This window comes from Hemiscyllium ocellatum, chromosome 25, assembly GCF_020745735.1.
Source record: "Hemiscyllium ocellatum isolate sHemOce1 chromosome 25, sHemOce1.pat.X.cur, whole genome shotgun sequence".
Classification (NCBI taxonomy): Eukaryota; Metazoa; Chordata; class Chondrichthyes; order Orectolobiformes; family Hemiscylliidae; genus Hemiscyllium; species Hemiscyllium ocellatum.
Window position 1 is genome coordinate 45,175,948 of NC_083425.1, and position 21,430 is coordinate 45,197,377.

At 39.4% G+C, this 21,430-nt stretch overlaps 1 protein-coding gene across 4 annotated transcripts in view; it reads left to right on the top strand.

The window, feature by feature from the left end:
* map2k4a (mitogen-activated protein kinase kinase 4a) overlaps nucleotides 1-21,430 on the top strand; it is a 177,213-nt gene that overhangs the window by 105,507 nt on the left and 50,276 nt on the right. For all 4 annotated transcript variants that reach the window (XM_060844279.1, XM_060844280.1, XM_060844281.1 and 1 more), the window contains 3 exons: nucleotides 13,960-14,134; nucleotides 17,348-17,467; nucleotides 19,367-19,486. In XM_060844279.1, the coding sequence (XP_060700262.1) occupies nucleotides 13,960-14,134; nucleotides 17,348-17,467; nucleotides 19,367-19,486 (415 nt within the window). The remainder of the gene's footprint in view (nucleotides 1-13,959; nucleotides 14,135-17,347; nucleotides 17,468-19,366; nucleotides 19,487-21,430) is intronic.

Genomic DNA, 21,430 nt, shown 5'->3' on the forward strand with positions numbered 1-21,430 from the left:
ACCAAAATTGGAGGTGTAGTGGACAGCGAAGAGGGTTACCTCTGATTACAACAGGATCTGAACCAGATGAGCCAATGAGCTGAGAAGTGCAGATGGAGTTTAATTCAGATAAATGTGAGGTGCTGCATTTTGGGAAAGCAAATCTTAGCAGAACTTATACACTTAATGGAAAGGTCCTAGGGAGTGTTGCTGAACAAAGAGACCTTGGAGTGCACGTTCATAGCTCCTTGAAAGTGGAGTCCCAGGAAGATAGGATAGTGAAGGTGGTGTTTGGTATGCTCTCCTGTATTGGTCAGTGTATTGAGTACAGGAATTGGGAGGTCATGTTGCAGCTGTACAAGACATTGCTTAGGCCACTGATGGAATATTGTGTGCAATTCTGGTCTCCTTCCTATCGGAAAGATGTTGTGAAACTTGAAAGGGTTCAGAAAAGATTTTACAAGGATGTTACCAGGGTTGGAGGATCTGAGCTACAGGAGAGGCTGAACAGGCTGGGGCTGTTTTCCCTGGAGCGTCGGAGGCTGAGGGATGACCTTATAGAGGTTTACAAAATTGAGGGGCATGGATAAGATAAATAGACAAAGTCTTTTCCCAGTGGTCGGGGAGTCCACAACTAGAGGACGTAGGTTTAGGGTGAGAGGGGAAAGATATAAAAGGGTCCCACGGGGCAACCTTTTCACGCAGAGGGTGGTACATGTATGGAATGAGCTGCCAGAGGAAGTGGTGAAGACTGGTACAATTGCAACATTTAAGAGGCTTTTGGATGGGTATATGAATGGGAAGGGTCGGAGGGATATGGGCCGTGCGCTGGCAGGTGGGACTAGTTTCAGTTGGGATATCTGATCGGCATAGATGGTTTGGAAGGAAGGGTCTGTTTCCATGCTGTACATCTCTGACTCTATGTGCAAGTGACAGCTGTGCCAAAACTAAAATATTGCAGTTGAAGTGTTTTGTGATATCCTTGGGTGAAGTTTCAAGACCCTAAGTTTGTTTAAAAATATGCATATCATAAGTTTAAAACTTTGTGTAGTTTTATATTTGAAGCTGCTGATAGTTTCAATTTTCAATTCCTAGATGCTCCCTAATGTAGGGTCTATATTGTAACCATTGTTTTGCGATCGTAGACAAGTAACTGATTTGAAACATGCCTGCTGCATTTACTAATTCTTAATACTTTGCCCTGATATTTTAATTATTGGGTCTGTTAAAGGCACCTTTTATGCATCGGCAAATAACTGCAGCTTGTGTTCTTGGATTGTTGCAAAGGCAGGGAGCTCTTTTCTGGATACCCAGAATTTATTTATATTTAGGTATTCCATTGAAGCATGTAGCATTTTTAGATTAAACTTCAGAAGTAGCTTTGTTACAAAAATAACCAAAAAGCTAGTTTTATTAAAAAATAAAAAACTTCTCATTTGGTTTTGTTGATTCCTCTTTCATCTTTTTAATTTGTCAACTTTCAACTGCTGATTCCTTTTTCTCCTCCTAACTTAAATTCTAAGGCAAGATTGTTTTCCTCTGTTCCTGCAACCACACCCACTATTTTGGAATTGGGAGCAGTTGAGTACTGCGTCCCATTGGCAATTTTTCAATCAAAGGCAAGGAATTGAAGATCATCCAAGTCAAATTCCAAATGTAATGTTGCCAATTTTATTCATCTGTCTAAACCAGGGAAAAGACTATCACCACCCCAGTAAGACAGTAAAGTTGTCATCATTCAGAAACCTAAGTGGTTACTTATCCAGGATTGCAAAATTTTTTCAATAGCATTTAATCATTTTATCAAGATTCAGTTGAAATATGCTGAGTGGAAGGTAGCTGATAACAACAAGAGTTCCTTCCTTGAAATCCAATTTCAAAAGTCTATTTAAAATAGCAGTTTGAGCTGAAGACAAACTGAGCCTTATCCAGTCATTGCTAACAAGAAATTGAGCTGATAGTGAAAACATTAGGACGGTGACACAGTGGGTCTGTGGTTAGCACTGCTGCCTCACAGCATCAGGGACCCAGGTTTGATTCTGGCCTCTGGCGACTGTCTGTGTGGAATTTGCACATTCTCCCAGTGTCTGCGTGAGTTTCCTCCGGGTGCTCTGGTTTCCTACCACAGTCCAAAAACGTGCAGGTTAGGTGAATTGGTCATGCTAAATTGCCCAGAGTGTCGGGTGCATTAGTCGGGGTAAAGATAGGGTAGTGGAATGGGTCTGGATGAGTACTGTTCGGAGGATCAGTGTGGACTGGTTGGGCCAAATGGCCTGTTTTCATACTATAGGGAATTTAATCTCAGAATCTCTACCCCTGAGATCGATGGATGCTTGGTCATTGAGTATATTCAAGACAAAGATAGATACATTAAAGGTACAATTCAAGGTCTTAAGGGATTTGGGGATTAGTGCAAGGAAAATGTTGTTAAAGTTGAAGATCAGTTTTGATCTAGTTCAGAGGATCAGATTCGATGAGTGACTGGCTGCTGAGTCTTATGGATGTAGGTTTGCTCGCTGAGCTGAAAGGTTCATTTCGAGACATTTCGTTACCTTAATAGGTAACATCTTCAGTGGACCTCATGCGAAGCAATGCTGAAAATTCCTGCTTTAAAAAACTTATCTGACCGACCTTTAACAGACACTGAAAAAGCCATCTTAGTAAGAGGATTAAATTACAACTGCCAGGATGCAGTCAAGAAAGATTTGTTAGCAGCAGTAGAAACAACACCAAAAGACAACCAACTCTCAGAAGAAACCCAACAATCCATCAGACAAGTAGTTGCACCAACATTAAGCAGAAAAAAGGAAGGAAACATACTCCATACACATGAAAGGAAAGCACTGGAAAGACTTTAAAAAAAGATAAACAACATTGTTATCCTACCTGCAGACAAAGGATGCTTGACAGTCATTATAAATCGAAGAGACTACATTGAAAAATCTAACCCTCCACTTAGAGATACCAACAAGTGGCAAAAGACCCGACCCCACGACTAGAGAACCGAATCACAGCCCTACTCTTAAAAACTTCAGAAATCTGGACAAATAAATAAGACGCACTTCCAAAAAATGAAACCAGACGGATCCAACACACCACGCTTCTCCAGGTTACCCAAAATTCACATACAAGGAGCCCTACCCTCAGACCCATAGTCTCGCTACCTGGAACACCAACTTTACAGATTGGCCAAGGACCTACACAACAGACTAAAACACTTAGTAGAAGGCTCATGCCACCCCATCCACTCCACCCAAGAATTCCTGAGGACCATCAAAAACACTAAGATAGAAGAGGATGAAATAATGGTCTTCTTTGTAACAGCCCTGTTTACTCCAATCAGCATTAACCTGGTGAAGGAAACACTGCCTACACTATTAGAAGACCCAAAGACACATACACCAATAACTTCAACAAGGAGAATATCATCAAGCTAGTGGACCTATGCCTTACCACCCACTTCACTTTCAACAACAAAACTTACAAACCAATGGAACGCCCATGGGATTTCCGATATCGGGGTCCTTAGCAGAGGCAGTAATGCAGAGACTTGACCAAACAGCTCTGCCAACCATCCAACCCAAACTCTGGGTGCGCTACGTGGATGACACCTATGTCATCATGAAACAAAACCAAGAGAGGAAACTTTCAAGACCATCAATAATACCCTTACCGGCATAAAATTCACTAAAAAGGAAAACTACAACAAACTGCCATTCCTAGATATCACAGTAGAGCGAACAACCAATGAGGGACTTCAAATTCTCGTCTACAGATAAACAATTCAAACAGACCACATATTGAGCTACAGAAGCAAACATTCCTGGTGAAGGGCTCTGGCCCGAAACGTCGAATTTCCTGTTCCTTGGATGCTGCCTAACCTGCTGTGCTTTAACCAGCAACACATTTTCAGCACAGAAGCAATCATCCCAACACTCTTACAGCTGAGAACAGAAGTGAGTCAAACAGTCAGGGCAGGCAGGGACAAGGTAGGACTAATAAATTAAACTGCATTTATTTCAATGCAAGGGGCCTAACAGGGAAGGCAGATGAACTCAGGGCATGGTTAGGAACATGGGACTGGGATATCATAGCAATTATGGAAACATGGCTCAGGGATGGACAGGACTGGTAGCTTAATGTTCCAGGATACAATGCTACAGGAAGGATAGAAAGGGAGGCAAGAGAGGAGGTTATTTGGGTGGAACTGAGAAATAAGAAAGGGATGATCACCTTATTGGGATTGTATTATAGACCCCCCAATAGTCAGAGGGAAATTGAAAAACAAACTTGTAAGGACATCTCAGCTATCTGTAAAACTAATAGGGTAGTTATGGTAGGGGATTGTAACTTTCCAAACATAGACTGGGACTGCCATAGTGTTAAAGGTTTAGATGGAGAGGAATTTGTTAAGTGTGTACAAGACAATTTTTTGATTCAGTAAGTGGATATACCTACTAGAAAAGGTGCAAAACCTGACCTCCTCTTGGTGAAATAAGGCAGGGCAGGTGTTCCAGGTAGCGAGACTATGGGTCTGAAAGTAGGGCTCCTGGTATGTGAATTTTGGGTAAACTGTAGAAGCGTGGTGTGTTGGATCCATCTGGTTTCATTGTTTTTGGAAGTGTGTCTTATTTATTTGTCCAGATTTCTGAAGTTTTTAGATTAGGGCTGTGATTCTGTTCTCAAGTTGTGGGGTTGGGTCTTTTGCCACTTGTTGGTGTCAGTGGGGGAGCACTTTGGGGCCAGCGACCATATTTATATTTGTTTTAAAATAGTGATGGAAAAGGATAGACCAGATCTAAAAGTTGAAGTTCTAAATTGGAGAAAGGCCAATTTTGACGGTATTAGGCAAGAACTTTTGAAAGCTAATTGGAGGCAGATGTTCGCAGGTAATGGGACGGCTGGAAAATGGGAAGCCTTCAGAAATGAGATAACAAGAATCCAGAGAAAGTATATTCCTGTCAGGGTGAAAGGGAAGGCTGGTAGGTATAGGGAATGCTGGATGACTAAAGAAATTGAGGGTTTGGTTAAGAAAAAGAAGGAAACATATGTCAGGTATAGACAGGATAGATCGAGTGAATCCTTAGAGTATAAAGGAAGTAGGAGTATACTTAGGAGGGTAACTAGGGAGAGAATAGGGCCCTTCAAAGATCAGCGAGACGGTCTTTGTGTGGAGCTGCAGAATATGGGGGAGATACTAAATGAGTATTTTGCATTAGTATTTACTGTGGAAAAGGATATGGAAGATCCAGACTGTCCATATTACAGAGGAGGAAGTGCTGGATGTCTTGAAACAGTTAAAAGTGGATAAATCCCGAGGACTTGATCAGGTGTACCCGAGAACTCTGTGGGCAGCTAGAGTAGTGATTGTTGGGCCTCTTGCTGAAATATTTGTATCATCAATAGTCACAGGTGAGGTGCCGGAAGACTGGAAGTTGGCAAACGTGGTACCACTGTTTAAGAAGGGTGGTAAGGACAAGCCAGGGAACTATAGACCAGTGAGCCTGACCTCGGTGGTGGGCAAGTTGTTGGAGGGAATCCTGAGGGACAGGATGTACATGTATTTGGAAAGGCAAGGACTGATTCGGGATAGTCAACGTGGCTTTGTGCGTGAGAAATCATGTCTCATGAACTTGATTGAGTTTTTTGAAGAAGTAACAAAGAAGATTGATGAGGGCAGAGCAGTAGATGTGATCTCTATGGACTTCGGTAAGACGTTCGAAAAGGTTCCCCATGGGAGACTGATTAGCAAGGTTAGATCTCGTGGAATACAGGGAGAACTAGCCATTTGGATACAGAACTGGCTCAAAGGTAGAAGACTGAGGGTGGTGGTGGAGGGTTGTATTTCAGACTGGAGGCCTGTGACCAGTGGAGTGCCACAAGGATTGGTGCTGGGTCCTCTACTTTTCATCATTTACATTAATGATTTGGATGCGAGCATAAAAGGTACAGTTAGTAAGTTTGTAGATGACACCAAAATTGGAGGTGTAGTGGACAGCGAAGAGGGTCACCTCAGATTGCAACAAGATCTGGACCAGATGGGCCAATGGGCTGAGAAGTGGCAGATGGAGTTTAATTCAGATAAATATGAGGTGCTGCATTTTGGGAAAGCAAATCTTAGCAGGACTTATACACTTAATGGAAAGGCCCTAGGGAGTGTTGCTGAACAAAGAGACCTTGGACTGCAGGTTCATAGCTCCTTGAAAGTGGAGTCGCAGGTAGATAGGATAGTGAAGGAGGCGTTTGGTATGCTTTCCTTTATTGGTCAGAGTATTGAGTACAGGAGTTGGGAGGTCATGTTGCAGCTGTACAGGGCATTGGTTAGGCCACTGTTGGAATATTTTGTGCAATTCTGATCTCCTTCCTATTGAAAAGATGTTGTGAAACTTGAACGGGTTCAGAAAAGATTTTACAAGGATGTTGCCAGGGTTGGAGGATCTGAGCTACAGGGAGAGGCTGAACAGGCTGGGGTTGATTTCCCTGCAGCGTCGAAGGCTGCGGGGTGACCTTATATAGGCTTACAAAATTGAGGGGCATGGATAGGATAAATAGACAAAGTCTTTTACCTGGGGTCGGGGGAGTCCAAAGCTAGAGGGCATAGGTTTGGGTGAGAGGAGAAAGATATAAAAGAGACCTAAAGGGGCAATGTTTTCACGCAGAGGGTGGTAAGTATATGGAAAGCGCTGCCAGAGGATGTGGTGGAGGCTGGTACAATTGCAACATTTTGAGGCATTTGGATGGGTATATGAATGGGAAGGATTTGGAGGGATATGGGCTGGGTGCTGGCAGGTGGGACTAGATTGGGTTGGAATATCTGATCGGCATGGATGGGTTGGACCGAAGGGTAGTTTCCATGCTGTACATCTCTATGATTCTATGACTCAAACAAAGCTGCATCAGAACATTATTTCAACGAGCCAACACATACTGCAGCACAGAGGAACTACGCAGAGCAGAGGAAAATCACCTATACCGTGTATTCAAAAACAATGGGTACCCAATGGACACAGTCCACCAATTTCTCAGGAACTAACCCAAACAAGCAGACAAAACACGTCTCGAAACCCTAGCCACTCTCCCCTACATCAAAGACATCTCGGAAATGACTGCCAGACTGCTCAGACCCCTTGGCATCATGGTAGCCCACAAACCCACCAACTAGAACAGCAGCTAATGAACTTGAAAGACCCCGTACAATGAGCAAAACCAACATCATGTACAAAATACCGTGCAAGGACTGTCACAAACACTACATTGGACAAACGGGCAGAAAACTAGCCACCGGGATACATGAACACCAACAAGCCACAAAAAGACATGACCCGCCCTCACTACTATCCTCACATACATATGAGGAAGGACACCCCTTTGACTGGGACAACACATCCATTCTAGGATAAGACAAACAAAGACATGCACGAGAACTCCTAGAAGCATAGAGTTCTGACTGGAGTGCTATCAACAAACACATCAAGTTAGACCCCTTCTACCATCCCCGAGAAAAGGAACAGGAAGTGACTTAACAGGAAATGATATCACCAACCCAAAGAAACCCAAACCTATAAATAGAAGGCAGGAATTTTCAGCATTGCCTCACCTAGGTCCACTGAAGATGTTACCTAGTAAGGTAACGAAACTTCAGGAAATGAACCTTTCAGCTCAGCAAGCAAATCGACATCCAAAACCACAACCATAGCTACAAATCTTCTCAAAACTCGCTATGCTAAGTCATATGTTCCTGTGTGCACATTTGCTCTGAGCCTGCGTCTGTAACTTTGTAAACTTTTAAAATTTATTTTCTTTTCCATCTCCAGCGACCAACTCAAAACTGACATCTATTTCAAACCCACCAACTTCCGCAGCTACCTTGACTAAACTGCCTCCCACCATCCCTCCTGTAAAAATGCAATCCCTTTCTCCCAAATCATCTGCCGATGCCATATCTGCTCCAGGCCATCCCAGATGTCCTCCTATTTCAACGATTGCAATTTCCCTCCCATGTGGTCAACCATGTTCGCCAGCGCATCTCCTCCACTTTCTGTGCCTCCACCCTCCAACCCCAGTCTATGCATCTGCAACAAGGATGACACCACCCCCTCCACCAAAAATCCGGTCTGCATCTTCCACCCCAAAAATCTCCAGATTCAGCGCATTATCCTCCACCACTTCTGCCTCCTACAGTCAGATCCCACCTAAGATATATTTCCCTCCTCACTCTGCCTGAGTTCTGCAGAGACTATTCCCTCCGCAAATCCCTTTAGTCCCACATCCTCCACACCTGTCACCTTCCGTTGCTGCAGTGCGAGGTGAAAAACCTGCAGCCACATCTCCCCCACACCTCCATCCAAGGCCACAAAGGATCTTTTTACATCCAGCGGAGACTTTCCTGAATGTTCACCCATCTCAAGTACTGTTGCTCTCGATGTAGTCTCTTCTACGTGAAGGTTATAGGACAATACCTCACTGAGCGGTTCAGGGAACATCTCTGGGACGTGCACCAAACCAACCCCACCGCACTGTGGCTGACATCTTCAACTCCCAGTCCCACTCCCCCAAGGACACACTTAATCCTAGGCTGCCTCCAACGCCAAATCAAAGCCACCTGCCAATTGCAGGAAGAACGCCTCATCTTCCACCTCAGCACCCCACAATCACATGCCATTAACATTGATTTCATTAATTTCCAAATCTCTTGCCTCCCCCCCCCCCCCCCCCCCCCCCCCCGCCACCACCTCATCTCAGATCCAAACCTTGAAGTTGGCACTGCCTTCTTGACCTGTCTTGTCCTACCTATCCATGTTCCTTCCCACCTATCTACTCTACCCTCCCCACCAACCTCACCAATCACAATTATCCCCACCAATTGCCCCATCCCCGCCCTCTATCTCTCATCCCCCTTCCCCTCAACATTCCTGATAAAAGGCTTATGCCCAAAATGTTGACTTTTGTGCTCTTCGGATGCTGTCTAACCTGTACTTTTCTCGTGCCACACTTTTTTTGTCTCTCCTATAGTCATGTCTCATTCTTCCAAATAGATCCTCAGGCTAACTATTTCTCTACCCCAACCTTTCTCTGCCACCTGACTTTCCTTCTTTCTTGCCACCATCCTGAGCCTGAATGCTTTTGTAGATAAAATGCTTCATCTTGTGTTTCGTTTGACATCCTCCAAAAGACAGCTTTGCTAATTGCTGGTGAACCATTGTCAGTAAAGTTCCCAGTTGCCCAATCCCACTTTTTATTGAGCTTCCTACCCGGTGTACCTGCTGGAGGCTGGTCTTTTCCATCTCAATCCTGTCCTACTTTTCTGAAGCTGTTTTGCATTTTCCTCTGACACATCTTCTCATGTACCTTTGAATCAACTGCAAATTTTAAAATATTGCTGTTATAGTCTGTGGAAAAATGGATTATCTCCGTGTTGACAGAGATAACCAATTGGTTGACTTTGCCATATTTGCATGTTATCTCGGTCCTTTCAGCTACATCAAAATAGTGGTAACATTAAAAATAGAAAACCAGTTAGAATAATGAAAACTGGTCAGTTATCATATATATTTAAGGGTGGAGTGTTTGCAAGAGTGTATGTTTAGCAAATATGTGTTAGACTGTGCACTCCAGTCTTTCAGATTGCCTCGGAAATAAGTCCAGGTGGTGGTCAAGGAAATGAAATAAGTGTAAGATCCTTTCTAATTGAAATAAACCTTGCTTCAAGTCAAATTCTTGAACATGATAGGAAAGCTTGATAGCACAACAAATTTGTTCCAGTTTGATGAGTTACAACAAGATAAAAACCAAAGACGCATGGTTTACAATGTATGAACAAAGTGGAAACCAATGTAAAGAATTCATAGTTTGCTAAGGACCGAACTTGTCGGCAAAAGCAAGTCAGAAAATCATGTGTTTTGACAAATCTTTGTTTAACTCTTGATCCATTCCTTTTGATGGAGGATATTAGCCCATTTAAGGAGGATGAGGTGATCTGAATCATTGAGATATTTCCCTACGTCCAAATTAAATACCAACTGTGGCTTATTCTGAACAATTTGAAATATCTTCCCGAGCACTAGTCTTTCATATTGAGTTGAGGAGCAGACGTTGATCAGGTCTGCCAAGATTTCTGGGGTGTCGCAACTCTGATGTATGTGTTCCAAATGCCTTTCATCCAAATGTATATTTGAAGTCCCCTCATCTTTTCACTGACATTCTTGGTGATTAGATGTACAGCTATAGAATCACTTATCTTTCTTGATTTGGGTCTTTGTAACAAAGCAAAGCACTCTGTATTTCTGAAGAATTCCATTTGAAGCCATAGGGCTTAATGATTTTCATTGTTAACTACTCTGCAACATTCATTCTGTCTGTGACAAAGGTGAACACCATCTGTGTTATCCTCTTAAACTGTGACAAGGCACAAGGAAGTTGGACCTTTTCTCATAATGCAACCACTTTTGTTTGAGGGTAATCAATTGAGGTCAACAATATCAGTACTGCAGAATTGAATTCCAACATCCAATAATGTGTCCTTCAGATATGTTTTACTTCATTTTTCATTGTGCTTTGTACTGTAATCTTGGACCAAAGTAAAGCATTGAGTTTGATTTCTCCCCTGATTGTCTTTGTACCCTTGTGGCACAAAGGTTTGATTTATGTTGTACATTTTATCTATCCATATTTGGATTGAGAAATTAACACTTTGCTTTCAAAATAAGAATTTTTCTTCAAACAAGTTGAGTTGCATTTGAACCAGGATCTCAAAAAAAATGAATCTTGTTTCTGAAATGTTTATCCTTTCTCATTTCATTTTTGGGATGGTTTTATTCCAAGGTAATGCCACTTGTCACGTAAACTCCATCAGTAACTGATAGCGATTTTAACCAACTAGGTTTGTCCCGTTTCCATCTCTATAAACCAATTGATAATCTTGAAGTAAAAAGTAGTTTCACCAGTTGAATCTTCGACTGATGTTTAGATCTTGAATTCCATTTGTTAAAATTTATAGTGGAGCTTGACAAAGCTAATAATGCACGTGGTATTGCATCAAAGAAAAATTGCCTCACCCGTCCAACTGGCCAACTGATAGTGCTTCAGTGAAGACTTGGAAAAGTTCAGCAAATCACAGGGGCAAGACAATAAATTGGAGAGTAATTTAAATAATCAGGTCACAAAAGCATTTACTACTTTGAGTGCCAAATATGGACAGTGTTTGAGTCTGGGCCTTGAAATCTTTAAAAGAAGTAACCTAGTCCAAATATTACTTACTCTGTCGGTCTAACTTAAAAATTCTGTGGTTCTTGTTTGGCTTTACTCTTTTGAATATTTGCAAAACAACATGTCCTATTTCAGTCTTTGTACCTGTGAAATGCAATACTGATTATGTTTAGCACAAAATGTTAAATGAGTGAAAAAACTTATTAAAAACAGTAGCTGTCTAGGGACAATTGAATACCAAACTTAAGGTAAAATCTTTTTTAAAAATTGAAGTTCTACGTTGTAATTTTTAGGAAAAACATAATTGGAATGCACTATATTGCTTTGTTGCACTGAGCAATCTTTTTGTTAAATTGTTGTGCACATTAACAAGTTCAAAGCTCATTTCAAACCTGACCAAAATAGCTTTGTGTAAAAAGAGCATTGCTAAATTTTGGCATGTTCCCTTCCTCAATCTATGCAAGAGGTGTTGTGCTTTTGAGGTGCACACAGGGTATCCTAATGTGGATGTTCTACCTGATGCAATAACCTGTAACACAACTGTTGGGAAATCATTAAAATAGATCTGTAGTTATTTTGGGAGATGTGAAATACTTGTTTTGTATGTTAGATTTTCATGCAGCTGCATCTGATGGATGAAGTGGTTGCGTCAGCATTGACTGATGCCTTGGGTATAGTCTAATAGTTTGCATCTCTTGATACTTCAGTATGGACTTATAAAAAGGAAATTTTGCTTTGCTTCATGAAAGATATCTTATTCAGTTACTACACTTGTTTGAAAAAATGTATAAATTATTGTTTCACCTGAAATATATGCTTAATTCAAAGTATTTGTTACAGCATTTCTTTCAGCTTTCACATGGGAAAAGACATTGGACTACAAGTGGTGCTGACAATCGTAATTTTCCCCAGTAAACTTAAGGATAAACTGTGACTAGCAAGTTCAGTAATTTGCATTATTATTTTGGGGAACTGGATCAATGGCAGAAACATCCCAAATAATTTTAACCTGTAACTTTATAACCGGTGTAGATGGGTTTAAAATTGATTGCTTTTGCTGTCATAATTGTCATTGCATTTACTTAGAATAGCTTGGTAGTGATTAGCATCTAATTCTCTGCAGAGTGTGGTAATATTTCGAGTTGAGTTTTGTTCTGTTTTTGGAATTTGATTAATGGATTTGTTTGTGGTTGCCATTTGCAAGGCAGAGAGCAACTTCATGCATTTTCTTTTAGTTCAATTGGTTTTTAATTTGCTTAAAACTTAAAAACCAGTTGAACTAAAACCTGAGGTTTCAATCTTGAAAAAAATTATCAGCTCGGTAAACTCCTATAAGGCATTTCATTTGATACCTGTTTACAGAAAATTGAATAATTAAAGCAAAATTGAAGAATTCAGTTTGAGATTCCATGTATCATTTGGTATTAATTGCATTTCATTGTTACTATTTGCCGTTCATTGGAAGGAGTTTTTTTTTCTTTCATTTAATATGCAAAGTACTGTCTCATCAAACATGATCTTTTGCGACATTTTATGAAGGAAATGCAATTTCCAGAATTCTAGCTATTAAGTATTCCATTATCTATGTTTCAAGATGAAAGGTATGTAAAAACAGTCTCCCACATTCCTCCATCTCGAAGGGCTTTTTATGAAATAACGTGTTCACCGTCAAGCTTTGGTAACTCAGGTGACATGTAAAACTGTTGGTGGGGGAGTGAAACATCGATTTGTTCATTTATAAATCTGTTCTATCACAGTGAGATTATTTTGGCTGGCAATGTGATCAAATTGATTCAGATCATTTCTGTGAATACTAATAGAAAATTGTAGACAATGCCAAAATTCATCTGTGGAGCTCAAATTTAGTTCTAATGCAACAGAGATCAGCTGACTATTTGCTAGTTCTGTCTACTTTCACGAGACATTTAGAAATAGCCTCCCTATTGGATGAGTGATAATGGCAACTTTTATTTTCTTCTATTGCTGTAACATTGCATTTCAACTATATAACGTATTGTAATTTATTCCCTCTGAAGTGTATTCCTAATTTAAAATGATCTCAAGCAGTTCCATTGAGTGCTTAACATATAAATGTGACACCAAGCAATGTAAAATCTAAAAGTTGCAATTTTAAACTTTTAATTCATTGCACAGAGTTTGGAGTCCACTTTCTCCCCATTAGAAATGAGGACGTGATGTTTCTGCTGCTGAGAAGAGCAGGTTTGATATCAAATCATCATGTCTGCTTAATACAATAGCCAATTCTATTAGGTTGCTATTAGTTAGACAAAATGAGGACTGCAGATGCTGGAGATTAGAGTCGAGTGTATGGTGCTGGAAAAGCATAAGCAGGTCAGGCAGCATCCGAGGAGCAGGAGAATCTATGTTTCGGACAAAAGCCCTTCATCATGAAGGGCCTTTGCCCGGAACGTCCATTCACCTGCTCCCCAGATGCTGCCTGACCTGCTGTGCTTTTCCACCACACTTGACTGCCATTGATTAGAGGTAGCTGTTGATATCTGCCCATGAAACCAAAATCTGAATGAGTTAGTATCTTCTGGAGAAGTGGTAAAGATGTTGTCATATGTCTGTGACACATGGGTTTCTAAATGTTACAATGGCAGTGCTTTGCAGGTAAATAAGGGGTTATATTGAAATAACACTTTTAATGACTGCAGCCACAGTCAAGTATGTATATAACAGTGATTTGGAGTGTAACTGATTATAAATGCCATTTTTCCATTTCTAATGGTCATTCTTAAAATCCTGTTACAGAGAAAGGCTGCGGACTCACAGCATTGAGTCTTCAGGGAAATTGAAAATCTCTCCAGAACAGTTGTATGACTTCACAGCAGATGATCTAAAGGACCTTGGGGAAATAGGACGTGGAGCCTATGGTTCTGTGAACAAAATGATCCACAACCCAAGCGGACAGGTTATGGCTGTGAAAGTAAGCAATTACAAGAGCTGCTTGCTAAATTCTGTGGAACAACTTTTTGCCATGTATCTTAGCAACTTTAACTTGCAGCATAAGGCTATGAAATGATTTTATTCTCCATTATCTTAATTTTTTTTACCCTCGTGATTAGCAGTGCCTTTTCTGGGCCGTCAATGTGAACTGTTTCTCATTCTTTGCTGAAACTAGTTGTCTAAGTGTGTGTTTCTGCTTTGTACTAATCAGTTAACATTCAATTTCAGTGTAACATCTCTACTGCAGCAGCCCAATTTTGTAGTCTTTCTTGTAGATTTGACCATCTGTGAACTTGATGGTGGCATCTTGGATCTGCCTCTACAAGGACTAGGTTCAAACTTTGTAAGCTCCTTTTGAGCCTTGAACACCATTTTAAAATAAGCAAATGCTTTATCCAGGAAGAGTACACTGGTGGCAAATATTTGATTTGAATTTTGTGGCCATAGTGAAGAAAAAGCACTTACCATATTGTAAAAATATCATTTGAGGTCTTGATTTGATTCTGTCCTTTAAATTTTGGAATGCAAGAATATAGCAACAGGAATAGACCATTCAGTCCCTTGATCCTGTTCCACCATTCAGTAAGGTCATTGCTAATCCGTTTCTATTTTCATATACCTGCCTATCCCCTAATACCTTTTCATTTAACAAAAATTTACCTATCTTTTTATTACTCAGGAAACCCAACTGGTAAGGAACATTGGTTTATTGTTGAATACCAAAGTAGAGCTATTACTCTTGGTGTACATAGATTAATCCCAGCCCAGAATAGACTGTTCTGCAGACCCATACTTGCGTTTGCTTTTTTTCAACATATCCAGAAGTGTTCTTACACACAATGGATTTCTCACCATCTTGTATCTGCTTTATTTTTGTTTTAAATTAACCTGTCAGGTGCATTGTGACACGTGTCTGGAGCCAGCGGGACTTGAACCCAGGCCTCCTGGCCCTGCGGTAAGGACACTACCACTGCATCACAAAAGCCTGAACCTCGGCCTTTTGGCTCAGAGGTAGGAGTGCTACCAGTGTGCCAGAATAACCTTTTTTGAACACAGCATTTCTTGTGTCTGTGGACCAACACTCTAACAACAGTACCACTCAGCTTTCCTGCATCCAGGGCTGTTTTTTTAACATGTTATTGAGTGGCTTTCCCACCACTGAAATCACTGAATCTGTTTCTTTCTGTTTCTCTCCTTTTTAAACACAAACCACCACCAAAACAACGTAGGTGTAGCCAATGAAATATTTCCAAGCAAAGACCATTTATGGGCAATCCGAGCCATCCAAAGTGAAGTGGGTAGGGTAGGGAGATCAGGAAGAATCTAAACCAAGTTAGAGGGGGAACTGAATATGCTTTTTTTTTCAATCAATCTGGTCAGAAATGCTATGACACACTATTCTGGAGCAGGTGGAACTTGAAGGCTGGTCTCCTGGCTCAGAGGCATTGGTACTACAATTGCATCGCAAGAGCCTGTTCCTGAGCCAACCTGAGTCTTTTTAAAATATTTTGTTCTGTTTTCCCTTAATCAGCCTGTTCAGAGATTTCATGATACATCTCTAGAGCAGGTGGAACTTGAGCCCAGGTCTCTGGGTTGAGAGATAGGGCCACTACAATATGCAACAAGAGCCCTCCTGCGTCTGCTTTCTAAAAAAAAACAATCTAACCTGTTTTTATAATCAACCTGTTCAAAGGTGTTATTACACATTTCTTGATCGGGGGGACTTGAACATGGGGCTCCTGACTGAGAGTAATATAGCTTATAACTATAAGAAATGATTTATTATTTTGTACACTTGTGAAGCGGTCTGTGTTGTAACATGTGAATCAATTTGTAGTTCATGCCTTTTTCATTGTTTAAGACATATATTTGTGCCATAAGGTTTTACAGGCTGAATGTAAAATTATTTGGACTTGCTCAACTTAGTTGAGGGAGGAAAGTCACCTCCCCCCCCCCCCCACCTACAATTCATCTGGCATATCTGAGCATACATGTTTCCTTTCTCCAACATGTCCTTATCTTAACTTTCCTTTAAAGCATTTGTTATTCAACTCAACTACTCTATGTGGTAACATGTATCACATAGTCTCTTGCATTTTTCTGGAATTATTAGTAATTTTCAAAAGGCGATTTAGCAAGTTTCTCAAATTGTGCTTTTTGAGAGTCACTAAGATTACAAGAGAATCTTGATCAGTTAGGCCACTGGGCTGAGGAGTGGAAGATGGCATTAAATTTAGATAAATATGAGGTATTGCATTTTAGTAAGACAAACAAGGGCAGGACTTGTACAATTAATAGTAGAGCCTTGGGTAGAGTCGTCAGAGACTGAGGGGTTCAAGGACATAGGTCTTTGACAGTTGCATCACAAGTAAATAAGGTGGCTAAGAAGGTGTTTAGCACAATAAGCTTCATTGCGCAGACAATCAAATATAGGACTTGAGACGTCATGTTGAGATTGTACTGGACGTTGGCAAGGCCGCTTTTGGAGTACTGTGTACAGTTCTGGTCATGCTGCTATAGGAAAGATTATTATTAAATTGGAAAGGGCTATACGATTTACCAGGATATTGTCATAACTGGAGCATGTGAATTATATGGGTAGGCTGGGACTTTTTTCATTGGAACATGTTTCCATAGTGTTTTGTGGTAGGACAAATTGTATGAATTGGTTCCTTTTGTGTAAGTTTAGAAGTTTTTATTTTATGATTAGAAGATATCCAAATAGATGACTCTATAAATGTTTTTCTTTCTAGTTCAAGTTTGTTTTTCATTACTGCTTCAGAAGCAAGGGTAGTCAAAGGAGAAGGTTACTTGAAAGGATATTTAAGCCAACGTATTACAATTTTCCAATGGACAAGATCAACAACTGCGCTTTTTAAGCACAGATAACACATTAATCTTCACACTCAATTATTTCAAAATAATGTATATAAAGTTTGCCACTTTTCTGACTAATTTCTGGTTAAATAAATTCTAAATGTTTGAAACAGTAGTCTAAGTTGACAGTGAAGTATGGCAAAGTATTGCAAATACTGATTTTTTTCCAGGAAATTTAAAGTTCCAGCCAAACAGTGTGAATTTAAACACGTTGAGAAATTTTAATTTTATTCCAAGCAAAGGAGAGCACTTGGAAACTGTTTTAAAAAAACTAAATTGCATTGTAACAAACTCTTCTAATATTGTTGTCTTCCAGCGAATTCGATCGACAGTTGATGAGAAAGAACAGAAGCAGCTTTTAATGGATTTAGATGTTGTAATGAGGAGTAGTGATTGTCCATATATTGTTCAGTTTTATGGAGCGCTCTTCAGAGAGGTGAGATGAATGAACAAGTTACTTACTCAACCTAAAGCTTCAAAGTGTGGGTCTAGCCATCAGTCTGGTATTTGTAGTCCAATTGAATTAATGTTCATGCTGAATTTCACATGCGGTACCTAAAAAGACAATGTAGAATGTTTGGCTATCTTTATAACCTATTTCAAGTCGAGATAGATTAAAGTCTTAAACAAAATAAGTTCACTGGTGCTAACTGTCCTCCTATCTTATACCTAAAAAAGGCCAACAAAAACAATGTTTCAAATCCATCAGTCTCTTTAAAAAGATAAGATGGGTTCATAGTTACAGTAAGATCTATTAGATCTGTGAGGTAAGTACATTGAAGCAGATTCAGAAAAAAGGGGTAAGATTAAGTTGGAATACATGAACATTTCAGTGAAATTACAAGGGCATGAAAATAACAGATACCGCGTGCAAATGACTAAGTTGACAAGGCATCCCCGCAGAAGAAAAATAAAGTAAAATTCTCAATAATCGCTAAATAGTAAAATAGGCAAAACTGAGGTCCGGGGAGAATAAAATCTATTTCGTGCAATTGGGATGAATTGCTTTGGCCTTGCTAACGTCTGGCTGCGGGTCTGATGGTGCAGCTCGTCATTGTGGTTACTGTCCTCTAAAAGACCCTCAAACCTAGTGAACATTTACAAAGGCTGAAGCTCCTGCCTTTTGGTTCCCCTTAGCTGTCTCAGTTGTTGCCACACTTTCCTGTTCCTCACCAGTCACTCAGAAGACCAATTCTAAGTGGTGTGACAGTCTCATGGCAACAAATATCCAGGTATCCTCTGTCCTGATGTGACACGACCCTGTATCAGTACAAAGGTGGTTGTTAAGACATTTGATTGAAAAATACTCCAGAAGGAAGATGAAATGATGTTCAAAGCTTATTTGATGTTTGAGGATGTCATTATCACAGTTTGAGGCTCAAATGGTAATAGAAAGAAGGATTAAAAGTGCTGAGCCATGGAATGTTAAGAATTACTTGGAGACCATATCAGGAAAGCTTGGAAAAGATCACCAAATCGTATTGCTCCCCAGTAATAATTCTGCATGTTGTGGTGCAGTCTGTCCTTGTCTAATTGAGGTAACTGGCTCAGAATAATATAGAGATCATAGCAATTTATTTTTTGTCATTAAAATTTACAGAAGTATGGCATAAGCTTCATATTGAACAGGTAACTGAATCCTAACCATGTTTGAAAATTTGGCTGTGGATGTAAGCCTGCATCAGTATAATATTTTTTCCATCATTACGTGGTTGTTTTGTAGCTGAAATTGGTGTCAAAGTGACTTGTTTTAAGTTTCAAATGTTTGAAGGTTGCCTGTGTATTTCATCATTGTAAAAAGCCAGAAAGGGGAGATCACCAGCATTTGGCTGCTCTCAGAACAATGAATCTGCTCTTTAGCATCACTGAACAGTATTCCTCTTCTCTCCAATTTGACAGCAACATGAAATAAGCAGTGGGCAATAGAATCGAGAGCCAATCTATCAATGAATGCTGCAAGACTGTTAACATGAAAGGTGTTGTAATTCAAGTGCATGAGCCAGACTTTTGAAAAAAAATCTTCGACCATTCAACATTAAACTGCAATTATCTAGCCATTCAAAATGTTTTCGCTAGTAATAGCGAAAGACTTTCGCCAAGACTTTCACTCCAGTTAATGAAGCAGAAAGCCCAGACAGATATTACAATATTTGATCTGTCCCTTTAGAGGCTACAATTTTCAAGTTTCAGCATCTGTTTTAAGAGTTTAATATAATGCAGTTCTGTAGTGATTTATTGTCTATATTGTTTCCTGAATTTGAAAAAAAAAGGACTGGTCCAGTGTACAAAATGGAATTGCTAAATGAAGATTGTTTCTTGATTGTGTTTTCATTAGGGCGATTGTTGGATATGCATGGAACTCATGTCTACCTCGTTTGACAAATTCTATAAATATGTATACGGTGCATTAGATGATGTTATCCCAGAAGAGATCTTAGGCAAAATCACATTAGCTGTAAGTAACTTAATGTGTGTTTTAATGCAAGTTATCAGAGGACTAATTTAAAGTCTATAGTTCTTGTTCCATAATAAATTATAACGCAACTACAACTTACACAGACAGTGAAATTAGTTTAGTTTATCTGCCTAAGCTTTAGTTTTCTGAAAAATAGTCTGTCTGAGTTTTGAATGAAACAAAGGTACTAAAATGTTCATAATATCTTTAACCATAATAGTGAACTAAGCCAAAAAAACTTACAACCATTTCTATAGACTTCAATTAAAAACAGATTTGTCCTTCAGTTATCTTTTGTTTTATCCCAACCAAAGCTCAACCAATATTTGCTTTTGCACTGAAGAGCAATTTTTTAAATGAAAACATGAGGCTACCAAAAATGAATACATTTGATTATGGTTTCTGAGAACAGTTTCATTCTAGTGATGAATCAATGACTTTCTGAGTGATGCTATGTTCAGTTATTATCTGATTAGCTCTGAGGAGGCAATCCAACTTGTTTGCTGAAACTGTTTTTCTTCTTTCTTTCGTGGAATGTTAAAGTTGCAATTTTGCCTAAACTAATTGCCCTTGTACTGAGTTACTTCCTTCAAAGGGTAGTTGAGAGGCATTTGCACTGCTGTGAGACCTAATAGATGGCATGGTTACTGCTCTAAAGAACATTAGTGAACAAGGTAGATTTTTTAAGATAAAAATAGCTTCCTTGACACTGTTTGTGTTACTGATTTTTAGGTCCCAGTCTTTATTAATAGAATTCAAGTTCAGCTTGCACCAATTGCTATAGTGTGATTTGAACCCAAGTCACCAGAACATGAGTCCCCTTGATTGCTACTCCAGTGACAGCATCACTATGCTACTATCTTGTGTTAGAGCTAATGAAATTGCTGTGCAAGCAATTTATATATGAAAGTGTTAAATCTTCTCAAGCCTGTCTCAGGAAGAGTTTAAGAATGTTTCTATCAAGTATTGCATTTAATTGACCAAAGTGTATGTCACCAGTTGATCCTTAAATTTAATATTCAGATTTACGGTTCAATGATTTAATAGCTTTCAACACGAGAAATAGTATGATAGAATTACTTGATTGTCAGATTCTCCATGCTACTTTGTTCATGTGATCAGCCTTAGTACAAAAATTTTTACTTCTCATTGAGTAACTTTGCTAAAAATCACAACACCAGGTTGTTGTCTATAGGTTTATTGGAAGCACTGGCTTTCGGTGTGCTGCTCCTTCATCAGGTGGTTGTGGACATCAGGTAGTGATGAAGGAGCAACGCTCTGAAAGCTAGTGCTTCCAAATAAACCTGTAGGATGATTAGCGGGTGTTATGATTTTTAACTTTGCACACCCCAGTCCAACACCGGCACCTCCAAATCTTGAGTATTTTGCTGAAGTTAGTTTCTGACTTTAGTTCAGCATATAGAACTTGTTATCCTATATTTATGTGAAGGTTAAAGATTTTCATTATTGTCACATCTTCAGTGTGGTTTTTCTATATACTCGTGTATAAGATGAATATTTTTGAATAAAATTTACTTCCATACTTTTAATTATTGCCATCTCATTTACAATTTATCAAAAAAATGCATCATTGGTATGATGTTAGCATCATAGAGTATTTTACTATAAGTTATATATTCACATAATATACTCAATATATTCTACACAATATATATCATTCAAATGACTGAAATTTGTAACTATTTTGAAATATGATATAGCAAATAAATTAATGTTTCAAACGATGGTGGTGACTTTCAAGGTAAATATTAATACTGCAGTGGCTGTACTGAAATGGGTAATTTTAGCAAATGATTGTCTTTTCCAAAAAAACTGGATGTTTTGAGAAACTAATGTGATTTTTAAAATACTTTTAAAGACATTTCAAGAAAAGTGTAACTTATTTTGATAAGTCGTTTTGTTGAAACCAGTTGAAAATTGATT